Here is a 14,103-nt window from a genome sequence, read left to right as displayed (position 1 = left end):
ATTCAACACTCAGTAATGAAAAAATTAGAGAGGGAATATTATATGATCACCTAAATAGATACAGAAAATTCAGTTATTAAAGTTTAGAATCACTCATTATTTTAAAACTCTCTAGAAATAGAAAGGAATGTCCTTAAACCTGTAGCTAAAAACCTACAGAAAACATTATACTTAGTGGTAAAACATTAAAAGCTTTTCCTCTGTAATCAAACAAATGAAAAATGCCTGCTATCACCACTTCCATTTAACATTGAACTGGAGGTCTTAGCAGTGCAAAGGGTGACAGAAAACTCTGTCATTATTTGCAGATAACATGACTGTGTCCATGCAAATTTCAAAAGAATATACAGTGTATTGTTAGAATTAATGACTTAAAAATCTACTCATATATTAACAAATAATTAGTTAAAATAAAATTTAGAAAAAGCTAGAATTTACAATTCACAATAAATCCAACAAAAGATATGGAAAACAGCCACAGAAAAAAATTCTAAAATTATACAGAAAGATGTAAAATAAGACCCAACTAAATGGAGAAACATGCCATGTTTAGTGGTTGCGTGTCTCAATACTGCAGAGATGTTGATTCTCCCCAAATTAATTTATAGTTTAATGAAATGTCACACAAATCCTTACACATTTATTTTGTGTATTGGTAAGCTTGATAAGGTGATTCTAAAATATATTCGGGAAGTCAAAGGACCTAAAATCATGAAAAAAAAAACACCTGAAAAAGAACAAGGTAAAAGAATTTTCAAGATTTATTATAAGTTCTAGCTATTTAAGAAAGTGTTGTATTAACCCAAAGATAGACAAATTGAAGAGTACAACAGAACGAAGAGGCCAGAAACAAGCCTATGTACATATATACCCTTGGTACTGGACAAAGTTGAATCAGTAAGGAAAGAATGGTCTTTGCAATGAAAAAACAAAATTGGTTAAATTAATCATTGTACATCTATACTTCCAGATAGATCATTAAAAAAAAATAAGTTAACTCTATTTTCTGAATTAGATTGTTCATTCAACATATATTTTGGGGCCACTTACTATGCATGAGTTGCTATAAAGTTTTTCTTCCAGAACATATTACTAAGTTAAAAAAGCAAATTACAACATTTCATGTAATTGTGATTTTTGACTCCTGTCTTTGTTACTTCCATCTCACACAACTTCAAAATTCTTACAAAATCATGCTCCCTTTATCTGTCTGTTTCCCTTCTTCCACTCCTCACTCTGTCAGCCACTCTGCTGTTCTTTGCTGTCTGTTAATCACCAGTCATCCATCTACCTCTGAGCTTCTGGATGAGCTGTTGTTTCTGCTTAGAATTTCCTCTATCAGAAATTTCCGTGGCCTATGCTCTTGGCAAATTAAGGCTTTTGTCAAATCATTCAACTCTCTTTTTAGTGAGACTATGCCTGACCATCCTACTTAAAATTGCAACACTGTTCCCTACCCCATATTCCCTGTCCCCAATTTCTATTTTAGTTTCCTCTATGGTATATATTACTTTCTCAAATCCTATATTTTTACATGGTTATTTCATTATGGTCTGAATTCCACATTATATAATCTCTCTAAGGGGAGACATTTCTGTCTGTTTTTGTTTTCATTGCTATATCCCAACATGCACCTGGCATGTAACAGGAGTAAGAATAGTGTGTCTGGCTGTGTGTCTGTTGGTTTGTGCAAGTGTATAGAGAAAGCTCAAAAGAATACTACCAGATTGTTCGTAGTAGTTATTTTGGGGGAGGAGAGTGACAACGGAAGATGGATGAAGTGAACTTTTCACATTTTACTTAATATTTTACTGTATGGCTTGAATTATATATTATTTTTAAAAAATCAAGTTTTTTAGTGTCCCTGGAATTTCTTCCATAAAACAAATCAAACAGGGTAGCAAAACCCCAAAACTATGGGCAACATCTACAACAAAACTAAGTAACAAGGTATTCCTAAGAACCCTAAAATACAAGCAGATGGGGCAAATCAAGTTACAAGACTTTCGTAACAGCATCTTATGGGAGGAAGCTAAGGAAGCAACATGTTAATCTGATTGACCTGAGAACAGGACTCCACAGAGCCCACAGGTACTCACTGGAAAACTGAGCGGGTCCATTTGATAAGCTGTTTAGCAGCTGAAACTGGGAAGGATTTTTACACACTTAAATTCACAAGGAAGGGCAAAGGTTCCATGGTAAATCTGAAAAGGTTGGAGAAGTCTATAAACTCTCAAAGGCAACTGGTGATTCCTGCCTAGAGAAAGTCGTATGCTGAAGAGAAACTGCTGGAACTATAATCCAAATGAAAGGAGAAAGATCATAGGAGCAAAGGAAAACCACAATCCAGAAAAAAATTGGGGGCAAAGAGAGAAGCCAAAGAGGAATATCTCAGAAAGTATGAAACAGTGTTTTTACCACTGTGATAGCAACAGAAAAGAAAGCTTCAGACCCTTGAAAACCCTCTACTCCTTCCTGAAAGTTTAATTTTATATTAAAATGAGTAAGCAAAATGGATCATATCTGAATGTCATACAGAATTATAATTTTAAAAAAGAAATAAGATGCAAAATAAAATCTCTTCAATGAAAATATGCAAGAAAGACATTCCTAACAAGGGATAAACTGTATCCTTATATTTCAAATTGATCTAAAAGAAATTAAGAAAATGATAAAATATGCTGGAACAATATAGATTACAATTAGAGAAAACTCAGAAATGAAGTGATTGAACCTCCAAAAAATTAGGAAATAAAAGAAAGCATACTTTTAAAAATAGTAAACTAGAAAGAACACGGAAGAAAATAAAAACAGCACAATAGATAATACCTCCAGAGAAAAAAAGATGAAAAAAAAACAAAGGAGGGCCTTTAAAACAAAAAGAAATGAAGTCAATAAAGATCCAGTATACATATAAAGAACTTCCTGAAAAATAAAACCAAAGTAATATATCAAAACAGTATCAGAAAGGCCTAAAGTTCAGCATGTGCTATGAGCCATGTGGCTGACAAGGTCTTGGTGCTCCAGCTAGGTGTCAGGCCTGTGCCTCTGAAGTGAGAGAGCTGAGTTCAGGACATTGGTCCACCAGAGACCTCCCAGCTCCATGTAATATCAAATGGCAAAAGATCTCCCAGAGATCTCCATCTGAATGCTAAGACGCAGCTCCACTCAATGACCAGCAAGCTACAATGCTGGACACCTTATGACAAACAACTAGCAAGACAGGAACACAGCCCCACCCATTAGCAGAGAGGCTTCCTAAAATCATAATAAGTTCACAGACACCCCAAAACACACCACTGGACACGGTCCTGCCAACCAAAAAGGCAAGATCCAGCCTCATCCACCAGAGCACAGGCACCAGTCCCCTCCACCAGTAAGCCTACACAACCCACTAAACCAACCTTAGACACTGAGAGCAGACACCAAAAACAACAAGAACTACGAACCTGCAACCTGCAAAAAGGAGATGCCAAATACAGTAAGTTAAGCAAAATGAGAAAACAGAGAAACACACAGCAGATGAAGGAACAAGGTAAAAACCCAGCAGACCAAACAAATAAAGAGGAAATAGGCAGTCTACCTGAAAAAGAATTCAGAGTAATGATAGTAAAGATATCCAAAATCTTGGAAATAGAATGGAGAAAATACAAGAAACGTTTAATAAGGACTTAGAAGAACTAAAGAGCAAACAAACAATGATGAACAACACAATAAATGAAATTTTAAATTCTCTAGAAGGAATCAATAGCAGAATAACTGAGGCAGAAGAAGGGATAAGTGATCTGGAGGATAAAACAGTGGAAATAACTGCTGCCATGCAGAACAAAGAAAAAAGAATGAAAAGAACTGTGGACAGTCTCAGAGACCTCTGGGACAACATTAAATGCACCAACATTCGAATTATAGGGGTCCCAGAAGAAGAAGAGAAAAAGAAAGAGACTGAGAAAATATTTGAAGAGATTATAGTTGAAAACTTCCCTCATATGGGAAAGGAAATAGTCAAACAAGTCCAGGAAGCACAGAGAGGCCCATACAGTATAAATCCAAGGAGAAACACACCAAGACACATATTACTCAAACTATCGAAAATTAAATATAAAGAAAAAATATTAAAAGCAGCAAGGGAAAAACAACAAATAACATACAAGGGAATCCACATAAGGTTAACACCTGGTCCTTCAGCAGAAACTCTGCAAGACAGAATGGAGTGGCAGTACATATTTAAAGTGATGAAAGGAAAAAACCTACAACCAAGATTGCTCTACCCAGCAAGGATCTCATTCACATTTGACAGAGAAATTAAAACGTTTACAGACAAGCAAAAGCTAAGATAATTCAAACCACCAAACCAGCTTTACAACAAAAGCTAAAGGAAATTCTCTAGGCAGGAAACACAAGAGAAGGAAAAGACTGACAATAACAAACCCAAAACAATTAAGAAAATGGTAATAGGAACATACATATTGATAACTACCTTAAATATAAATGGATTAAATGCTCCCTCCAAAAGACATAGATGGGTTGAATGGATACAAAAACAAGACCCATATATATGTTGTCTACAAGAAACCTACTTCAGACCTGGAGACACATACAGAATGAAAGTAAGAGGATGGAAATAGATATTCCATGCAGATGGAAATCAAAAGAAAGCTGAGGTAGCAATTCTCACATCAGACAACACAGACTCTAAAATAAAGACTATTACAAGAGGCAAAAGAAGGACACTACATAAAGATCAAGGGGTGAATCGAAGAGGAAGATATAACAATTGAAAATACTTATGCACTCAACATAAGAGCACCTCAATACATAAAGCAAATGCTAACAGCCATAAAAGGGGAAATCGACAGTAACACAATACTAGTAGGCGACTTTAACACCCCACTTTCAACAATGGACAGATCATCCAGAGTGAAACTAATTAAGGAAACACAAGCTTTAAATGACACATTAAACAAGATGGACTTAATTGATATTTATAGGACATTCCATCCAAGTACAGCAGATTACACTTTCTTCTCAAGTGCTCATGGAACATTCTCCAGGATAGATCATATCTTGGGTCACAAATCACGCCTCAGTAAATTTAAGAAAATTGAAATCACGTCAAGCATCTTTTCTGACCACAACGTTATGAGATTAGAAATGAATTACAGGGAAAAAAACGTAAAAAACAAAAACACATGGAAGCTAAACAATACGTTACTAAATAACCAAGAGATCACTGAAGAAATCAAAAAGGAAATCAAAAAATACCTAGAGACAAATGACAATGAAAACACGACGATCCAAAACCTATGGGATGCAGCAAAAGCAGTTCTAAGAGGGAAGGTTATAGCTATACAAGCCTACCTCAAGAAACAAGAAAAATCTCAAATAAACAATCTAACCTTACACCTAAAGGAACTAGAGAAAGAAGAACAAACAAAACCCAAAGTTAGCAGAAGGAAAGAAATCATAAAGATAAGAGCAGAAATAAATGAAATAGACACAAAGAAAACAATAGCAAAGATCAATAAAACTAAAAGCTAGTTCTTTGAGAAGATAAACAAAATTGATAAACCATAGCCAGACTGATCAAGAAAAAGAGGGAGAGGACTCAAATCAATAAAATTAGGAATGAAAAAGGAGAAGTTACAACGGACACTGCTGAAATACAAAGCATCCTAAGAGACTACTACAAGCAACTCTATGCCAATAAAATGGACAACCTGGAAGAATTGGACATATTCTTAGACAGGTATAACCTTCCAAGACTGAAACAGGAAGAAATAGAAAATATGAACAGACCAATCACAAATAATGAAATTGAAACTGTGTTTAAAAATCTTCCAACAAACAAAAGTCCAGGACCAGATGGCTTCAAAGGTGAATTTTATCAAACATTTAGAGAAGAGCTAACACCCATCCTTCTCAAACTCTTCCAAAAAATTGCAGAGGAAGGAAAACACCCAAACTCATTCTATGAGGCCACCATCATCCTGATACCAAAACCAGACAAAGATACTACAAAAAAAGAAAATTACAGACCAATATCACCGATGAATATAGATGCAAAAATCCTCAACAAAATACTAGCAAACAGAATCCAACAACACATTAAAAGGATCGTACACCATGATCAAGTGGGATTTATCCCAGGGATGCAAGGATTCTTCAATATACGCAAATCAATCAATGTGATACACCATATTAACAAATTGAAGAATAAAAACTATATGATCATCTCAATAGACACAGAAAAAGCTTTTGACAAAATTCAACAGCCATTTATGATAAAAACTCTCCAGAAACTGGGCATAGAGGGAACCTACCTCAACATAATAAAGGCCATATATGACAAACCCACAGCAAACATCATTCTCAATGGTGAAAAACTGAAAGCATTTCCACTAAGGTCAGGAACAAAACAGGGATGTCCACTCTCACCACTATTATTCAAAGTAGTTTTGGAAGTCCTAGCCATGGCAATCAGAGAAGAAAAAGAAATAAAAGGAATACAAATTGGAAAAGAAGAAGTAAAACTGTCACTGTTTGCAGATGACATGATACTGTACATAGAGAATCCTAAAGATGCCACCAGAAAATTACAAGAGCTAATCAATGAATTTGGTAAAGTTGCAGGATACAAAATTAATGCACAGAAATCTCTTGCATTCCTATACACTAATGATGAAAAATCTGAAAGAGAAATTAAGGAACACTCCCATTTACCATTTCAACAAAAAGAATAAAATACCTAGGAATAAACCTACCTAGGGAGACAAAAGACCTGTATGCAGAAAACTATAAGACACTGATGAAAGAAATTAAAGATGATACCAACAGATGGAGAGATATACCATGTTCTTGGATTGGGAGAATCAATATTGTGATAATAACTGTACTACCCAAAGCAATCTACAGATTCAACGCAATCCCTATCAAATTACCAGTGGCATTTTTTATGGAACTAGAACAAAAAATCTTAAAATTTGTATGGACATACAAAAGACCCTGAATAGCCAAAGCAGTCTTGAGGGAAAAAACAGAGCTGGAGAAATCAGACTCCCTGACTTCAGACTATACTATAAAGCTACAGTAATCAAGACAATATGGTACTGGCACAAAAACAGAAACATGGATCAATGGAACAGGATAGAAAGCCTAGAGATAAACTCGCACACCTATGGTCAACTAATCTATGACAAAGGAGGCAAGGATATACAATGGAGAAAAGACAGTCTCTTCAATAAGTGGTTCTGGGAAAACTGGACAGCTCCATGTAAAAGAATGAAATTAGAATACTCCCTAACACCATACACAAAAATAAACTCAAAATGGATTAAAGACCTAAATGTTAGACTGGACACTATAAAACTCTTAGAGGCAAACATAGGAAGAACACTCTATGACATAAATCACAGAAAGATCTTTTTTGATCCACCTCCTAGAGTAATGGAAATAAAAACAAAAGTAAACAAATGGGACCTAATGAAACTTCAAAGCTTTTGCACAGCAAAGGAAACCATAAACAACACGAAAAGACAACCCTCAGAATGGGAGAAAATGTTTGCAAATGAATCAACGGACAATGGATTAATCTCTAAACTATATAAACAGCTCATGCAGCTCAATATTAAAAAACAAACAACCCAATCAAAAAATGGGAAGAAGACCTAAATAGACATTTCTCCAAAGAAGACATACAGATGGCCAAGGAGTACATGAAAAGCTGCTCAACATCACTAACTATTAGAGAAATGCAAATCAAATCTACAGTGAGGTATCACCTCACACCAGTCAGAATGGGCATCATCAGAAAATCTACAAACAACAAATGCTGGAGAGGGTGTGGAGAAAAGGGAACCCTCTTGCACTGTTGGTGGGAATGTAAATTGATACAGCCACTATGGAGAACAGTATGGAGGTTCCTTAAAAAACGAAAAATAGAATTACCATATGATCCAGCAATCCCACTACTGGGCATATACCCAGAGGAAACCATAATTCAAAAAGACACATGCACCCCAATGTTCATTACAGCACTATTTACAATATCCAGGTCATGGAAGCAACCTAAATGCCCATCGACAGACAAATGGATGAAGAAGATGTGGTACATATATACAATGGAATACTACTCAGCCATAAAAAGGAACCAAATTGGGTCATTTGTTGAGAGTGAATGGATCTAGAGACTGTCATACAGAGTGAAGTAAGTCAGAAAGAGAAAAACAAATATCGTATATTAACGCATATATGTGGATCCTAGAAAAATGGTACAGATGAACCTGTTTGCAGGGCAGAAATTGAGACACAAATGTAGAGAACAAACATATGGACACCAAGCAGGGGGAAAGTGACAGGGTAAGGGTGGTGGTGTGATGAATTGGGAGATTGGGATTGACATGTATACACTGATGTGGATAAAATTGATGACTTATAAGAGCCTGCTGTATAAAAAAATAAATAAAATAAAATTCAAAAATTAAAAAAAAAAAAACTACAATGAGGTATCACCTCACACCAGTCAGAATGGCCATTATTCAAAAAATCTACAAAAAGTAAATGCTGGATAGGGTGTGGAGAAAAGGGAACCCTCTTGCCCTGTTGGTGGGAGTGTAAATTGATACAGCCACTATGGAGAACAGTATGGAGGTTCGTTAAAAAACTGAAAATAGAACTCCCATATGACCCAGCATCTCCACTCCTGGGCATATACCCTAAGAAAACCATAATTCAAAAAGAGTCATGTACCACAATGTTCATTGCAGCTCTATTTACAATAGCCAGGATGTGGAAACAACCTAAACGTCCATCGACAGATGAATGGATAAAGAAGATGTGGCACATATATACAATGGGATTGTACTCAGCCATAAAAAAGAAACGAAATTGAGTTATTTGTAGTGAGGTGGACCTAGTCTGTCATACAGAGTGAAGTAAGTCAGAAAGAGAAAAACAAATACCGTATACTAACACACATATATGGAATTTTTTTAAAAAATGGTTCTGAAGAATCTAGGGGCAGGACAGGAATAAAGATGCAGATGTAGAGAATGGACTTGAGGACACAGGGAGGGGGAAGGGGAAGCTGGAATGAAGTGAGAGAGTGGCATGGACATATATACACTACCAAATGTAAAATAGATAGCTAGTGGGAAGCAGCCGCATAGCACAGGGAGATCAGCTCGGTGCTTTGCAACCACCTGGAGAGATGGGATGGGGAAGATGGGAGGGAGACGCAAGAGGGAGGAGATATGGGGATATATGTATATGTATAGCTGATTCACTTTGTTATAAAGCAGAAACTAGCACACCAGTGTAAAGCAATTATACTCCAATAAAGATGTTAAAAAAATTATCAAAACTGAATTGTATATTTAGTATTTTAATAAATACTAGCATCATAATTCAAGAAGTTTTCTGGAAAATGAAAAGTCTTGAAATTACATATTGAAAGGACACTTTGCATATTGAGAAAAGTTACCCCGAATAACAGACCTGAAACATATTTTTGGAAAAACTATTGGACTTTTAGGGAAAAAAAAAAAACTTCCTTTAAGCATCTAAGCAAAAAGTTCAAGTCATTTGTAAGGGAAAGAAGTTCAGTATGTCATCAGAGTTTTGGACAGTAATCCTTTATTCCAAAAGAAAGTTAAATAATATTTTTATGACCCTCAAAAAAGGAAATGTGAGCCAAGGGCGTGTTAGCCAGCAAAATTGACTTTCAAGTATAAAGGCCACAGAAAAACTGTTATCAACACCCAGAACTCAGAAACTTATTTCCTTGAGCACTTCCTGAGGAATGTATCGGAAAATGACCATCAGATAGTCGAAATGACTGGAGGGATGTGACATAAAGACTTGTAGAGCAGATGATATTTAATGGTAGTTAGAAGAGAGACTGTATAATATGTATAGTATAGATACCATACGATGTGGATAGAATAGCTCCATAAAGGACGTGGAATAGGAAGCACATATGAAAAGTAGAATGAGCATAATGTTTGCTTTATTGTATTAACTGGGATAAAAAGGATAACACTGCAAGTCATATACTGGACCAGATGGTGCAGAGGGGATAAAGGATATTATCTAAAGGTATTTATTATACCATTAGAACACAATTGCAAACCTTCTTAAATACAAATAATAATAGTAAAGCAGAGACAAACCAAAACCAAACCAAAAAAAGGAAAAAGAAAACAGAGTGAAAAGCATTCCATATAAAATATGTGTATATTAAATATAGTATTATATTCTACAACTTTTTTGTAAGATAGTTGACAGAGGAACAAAAATAAACACAAAAATAAAATTAAAAATAAAACAATGAAAGTTAAATCATAATTTTTAAAAAATGTCTACATATGGGGGAAGAAGGGAATAGTGTAAAGAGTTCAGGGTTAAATGTTGGGCTTCTTGGAATATACAGTTTTGTAGATTTAACTTTTGGAATTGTGTAAATATTTTAAATAATTATAAACAAATTGATTTTTTAAAAAATCATCCGTAAAAATCAAAAACAAACTTAAAATAAGTCAAAATGCAAATTTTGCAATTACAGTTTTATATTTCACCACAAAAGTTTCTTTTATATTTGCTAACAGCTCAAGATGTGAATTTGAAGTTTATAAAAATAATGTTTAATAGTTGGACTCCAAATAAATAGGCATGGTCCTTGACTTTTTCTTCCACATCTAACACAAGGAAACAACTCAAGTGAAATGAGTCAACTCAGGGGAATGTTACTCACTATCTTTTCTTTTTCATTTCTCTAGGAAAATAAAGGAAAGTCTGGAGTGTTTCCCTGTTAAATTGAATAACTTGATCCACACGCTCGCACAAATGACAGCCATAAATCCTGCCAAATCTACTTCGCAGACTTTTTCCCAGGAATCCTGTACGATGAGTGCAACCAGGTCAATCCAAAGAGTGACAATTTCAGGGTTCAGCAAGAAAACTAGGCATGTAAGTCTCAAGCCTGTCATCTTGACTGAAATATCATTTGACTACATCTCACACTTCCCTTCACTATGCTACACATTCCTCCTTATACCATGATTTTTTTTTTTTTTTTTTTTTTTTTTTTGCTACACAACTGAAAAATCAGTTACAGTTGAACGGAAGTGCCATTAAGGCGGATGTTCCCAGGAGAAATCACAATAACCAGAGCTACTAGTAGAGAACCACCAAAGAGAACAGTGTCTGCCCTGTGGTAGACTATAAATCAAGACCTAATTAAAATGTCCACAAGAAAAAAAGATCAGAAATTAGGCAGTCTGTTCCCAGCACCTAAGATTATGATATTTTTATATACTGTGTTTATAGGTAATTTTGCCTTTACAAATTGCATCTCTTATCTTTTGTGATGATTTTTTTTTTTTTTTTGCAGAGAGGTTCTTACTTTGTTTAGTTTACATGAAAAACAGAATTTTAGAATGTATTGAAGGTTGATATTGCCATCTTCTGATTTTGTCTCTTTATTTTCTTCAGCTTTATCTAATCCAGGTGACTCACGGTAACAATGAAACAAGCCTGACAGAAAAATCATTTGACCAGTTTTCAAAACTTCACAGCCAACTTCAAAAGCAGTTTGCATCATTGGCCCTCCCAGAGTAAGGACTGTCCTCCACAGTGTTTTGTCTTTAGTACTTGTCCCTGATCGTAAGGAAAAATTATGGTTATGGGATTTTCTATTTGTGGGCAACACAACACAGCATTCTGATTCCAGTGCCACTGAACCTATCCCAGCAGAGTCTCTATTGCTCTCAGACTAAAGAAGCTTTTGTCTCATAAAACAGAATAAAGGTTTTCAGTTTTGTTTGCTTTCAGCCATTGATTTTGTAGACAAAAAAAATCAGAACCAATTTTATTTTTCATTGATTATCAGGGAAATTGTTTTATTTGCCTGTTTTTAAATTTAATTGTTTTAGTGTTTTCTATAAAAATAAAATTGAAATTGAAAATGCAAAACAAAATTGGATATTTCTTCTCTTTCAACAGATAACGGCAATAAAAAGCTCTGATATATTTATTTGCTGTACCAGAAAAATTTATCAATATCAATTAGTATACAAGTAAACTTATTAACATCAACTCACTTTTGTTATGGTTAATTATTAACTTGGACTTGGGTTATCCAAATTTAATTTGTCATTATCTTCATTTTGCAGTCTTGAAAACCATTGCTCATTTCATGTTATAATTTAAAAATATTAAGCATAAATAATGTAATTGAAAATACTTCTGTTCAAATAAACCTTCTAAAATTCATTATTTAGAACTAGCCAAATTTATGTTATAGACTTGAGTGTGTATCTTGACCAGAGGTGTACCTTGACTTTAAAAAGGTGAACTTCTTAGAAATTATGATATTTGCACTTAGGCAAATCAAATGTTATCTTATCTACAGAGTAGTTTCTTGGTATCCACAGGATTGGTTCCAGGACCCCTCCCACGGATACCAAAATCCTTGCATGCCCAAGTTCTATACATAAAATGGCGTAGTATTTACAAATAACCTACCCACATTCTCCTGTATACTTTAAATCACCTCCAGATTACTTATAATATCTAATACAATATAAATGCTATGTAAACAGTTGTAAAGACAACGTAAATGCTATGTAAATAGTTGCTGGCATGCAGCAAATTCAAATTTTGCTTTTTGGAACTTTCTGGGCTTTTTTTTTTTAACATTTCAATCCACAGTTGGTTCAATCTGCAGATGTAGAACGTGCAGACAGGGAGAGCCAGCTGTACCAGAATTTTTGTTGAGTAAATGGTCCTTTAACAATATGAGTGTTCATACCAGACCTGACATACTTTGTACATGTGGATTTTTGTTAGACTTTCAGGATTTAGTCACTTACCAAAATGTAAATCTAAACAACGTTGCCAATGGATGGAGAGACAGTGTGCATTATTTTGAAGACTGTGTAGTTCACATTCATGAAAAACTATACTTGCAGATGTCACAGAGATTTTGAAATACAGATGCTTTAAACATCAGAAAGTCATCAGAGTAAGAGCACGTTCAAGAGACTAAGAGGGAAGGATGTCATTGTGGAAACTTAAAGACAACATCAGCTTTAAGAGTTATCAGAAAACATCTAATGTAATAACTGAGGAAAAGGAAATACTGGCAAAAATATTCAGTTTGACTGCAAATATTGAATTCAACATTAGTGGTTTCCATTGCACCCTAATAATTAATGATTTAAAAATATGTTCATTCTTGTAAAATGGCTGTCCTTTTATGTTTCAAAAATGTCTCTGTTTTACTCTTTTCTCTCCCCAATACATATTAGTATAACTTGTAAAACTTTAAAGTGCCAATAATCTCTCTCCATATGCCTCTTCTCGATTTTCAGCTCTAGTTAGGATTCTGTTTTGTTCAACAACTCCTGCCTGGTAATGGGACCTTAATTGATTTTAAAACCATTCAAGCAATGTGTGGAGAGGAGGAATATTTAGTCCTTTGTGCCTTGAACAATATTTGTATGCTAACAGTCCCAAAGGAGCTCTGGCTTATAGCAATGCATACAGATGAAGGATGAGGGCAAGTTTTCCTCTGACTCCTAAATTTACTAAGAGAAGCTCTATGAGAATTATGTAAACCCAATCTGGAAAGTATGATCAGAAAGTTAGAGCCATAAAGAATAAAATTCAAATTAGTCATAGCATGTAACAGTGGTCTTCAAATCAGGCTGTTTGTACCTCTTCCAACTTCTGAGAATACACAGGCATAGGAATCTTCCTTGAAATTAATGGTCTTCTTTAAAAGTCACCTGCTTGAGAAAGGTTGATTTCCTTTCCCTCTCCTAATTTCACCATTGCTCTTCTCCCAGCCATCCAGAATTTTATTTTGGTACACTGTCCCAGGGAGTAAAAAATCTCTGAGGATTAAATAAAGGGCAAATCAAAATACTGGTGTTGGTATTGAGAAAATGAATTACTCTAATAAACAGGTATCAAATCTGTTTTCAGGTCGTGTGTTTCTTAATCTTTGGTGTGAACAAAATTGAGGGAGAGCATGGTAGCACCGTCAGATAAAATATCCTAAAAAATCATTTTCAAGAACTGATTACTATGTTATAGTTGACATCT

At 34.8% G+C, this 14,103-nt stretch overlaps 1 protein-coding gene across 1 annotated transcript in view; it reads left to right on the top strand.

Moving 5' to 3' along the window:
* PIK3C2G (phosphatidylinositol-4-phosphate 3-kinase catalytic subunit type 2 gamma) overlaps positions 1 to 14,103 on the top strand; it is a 361,656-nt gene that overhangs the window by 261,187 nt on the left and 86,366 nt on the right. Inside the window, exons 26-27 of the mRNA XM_007194812.2 lie at positions 10,773 to 10,962; positions 11,488 to 11,609. Coding sequence (XP_007194874.2) covers positions 10,773 to 10,962; positions 11,488 to 11,609 — 312 coding nt within the window. The remainder of the gene's footprint in view (positions 1 to 10,772; positions 10,963 to 11,487; positions 11,610 to 14,103) is intronic.

Source organism: Balaenoptera acutorostrata, chromosome 11 (assembly GCF_949987535.1).
Source record: "Balaenoptera acutorostrata chromosome 11, mBalAcu1.1, whole genome shotgun sequence".
NCBI lineage: Eukaryota > Metazoa > Chordata > Mammalia > Artiodactyla > Balaenopteridae > Balaenoptera > Balaenoptera acutorostrata.
This window is presented reverse-complemented; position numbering and strand designations above follow the sequence as displayed.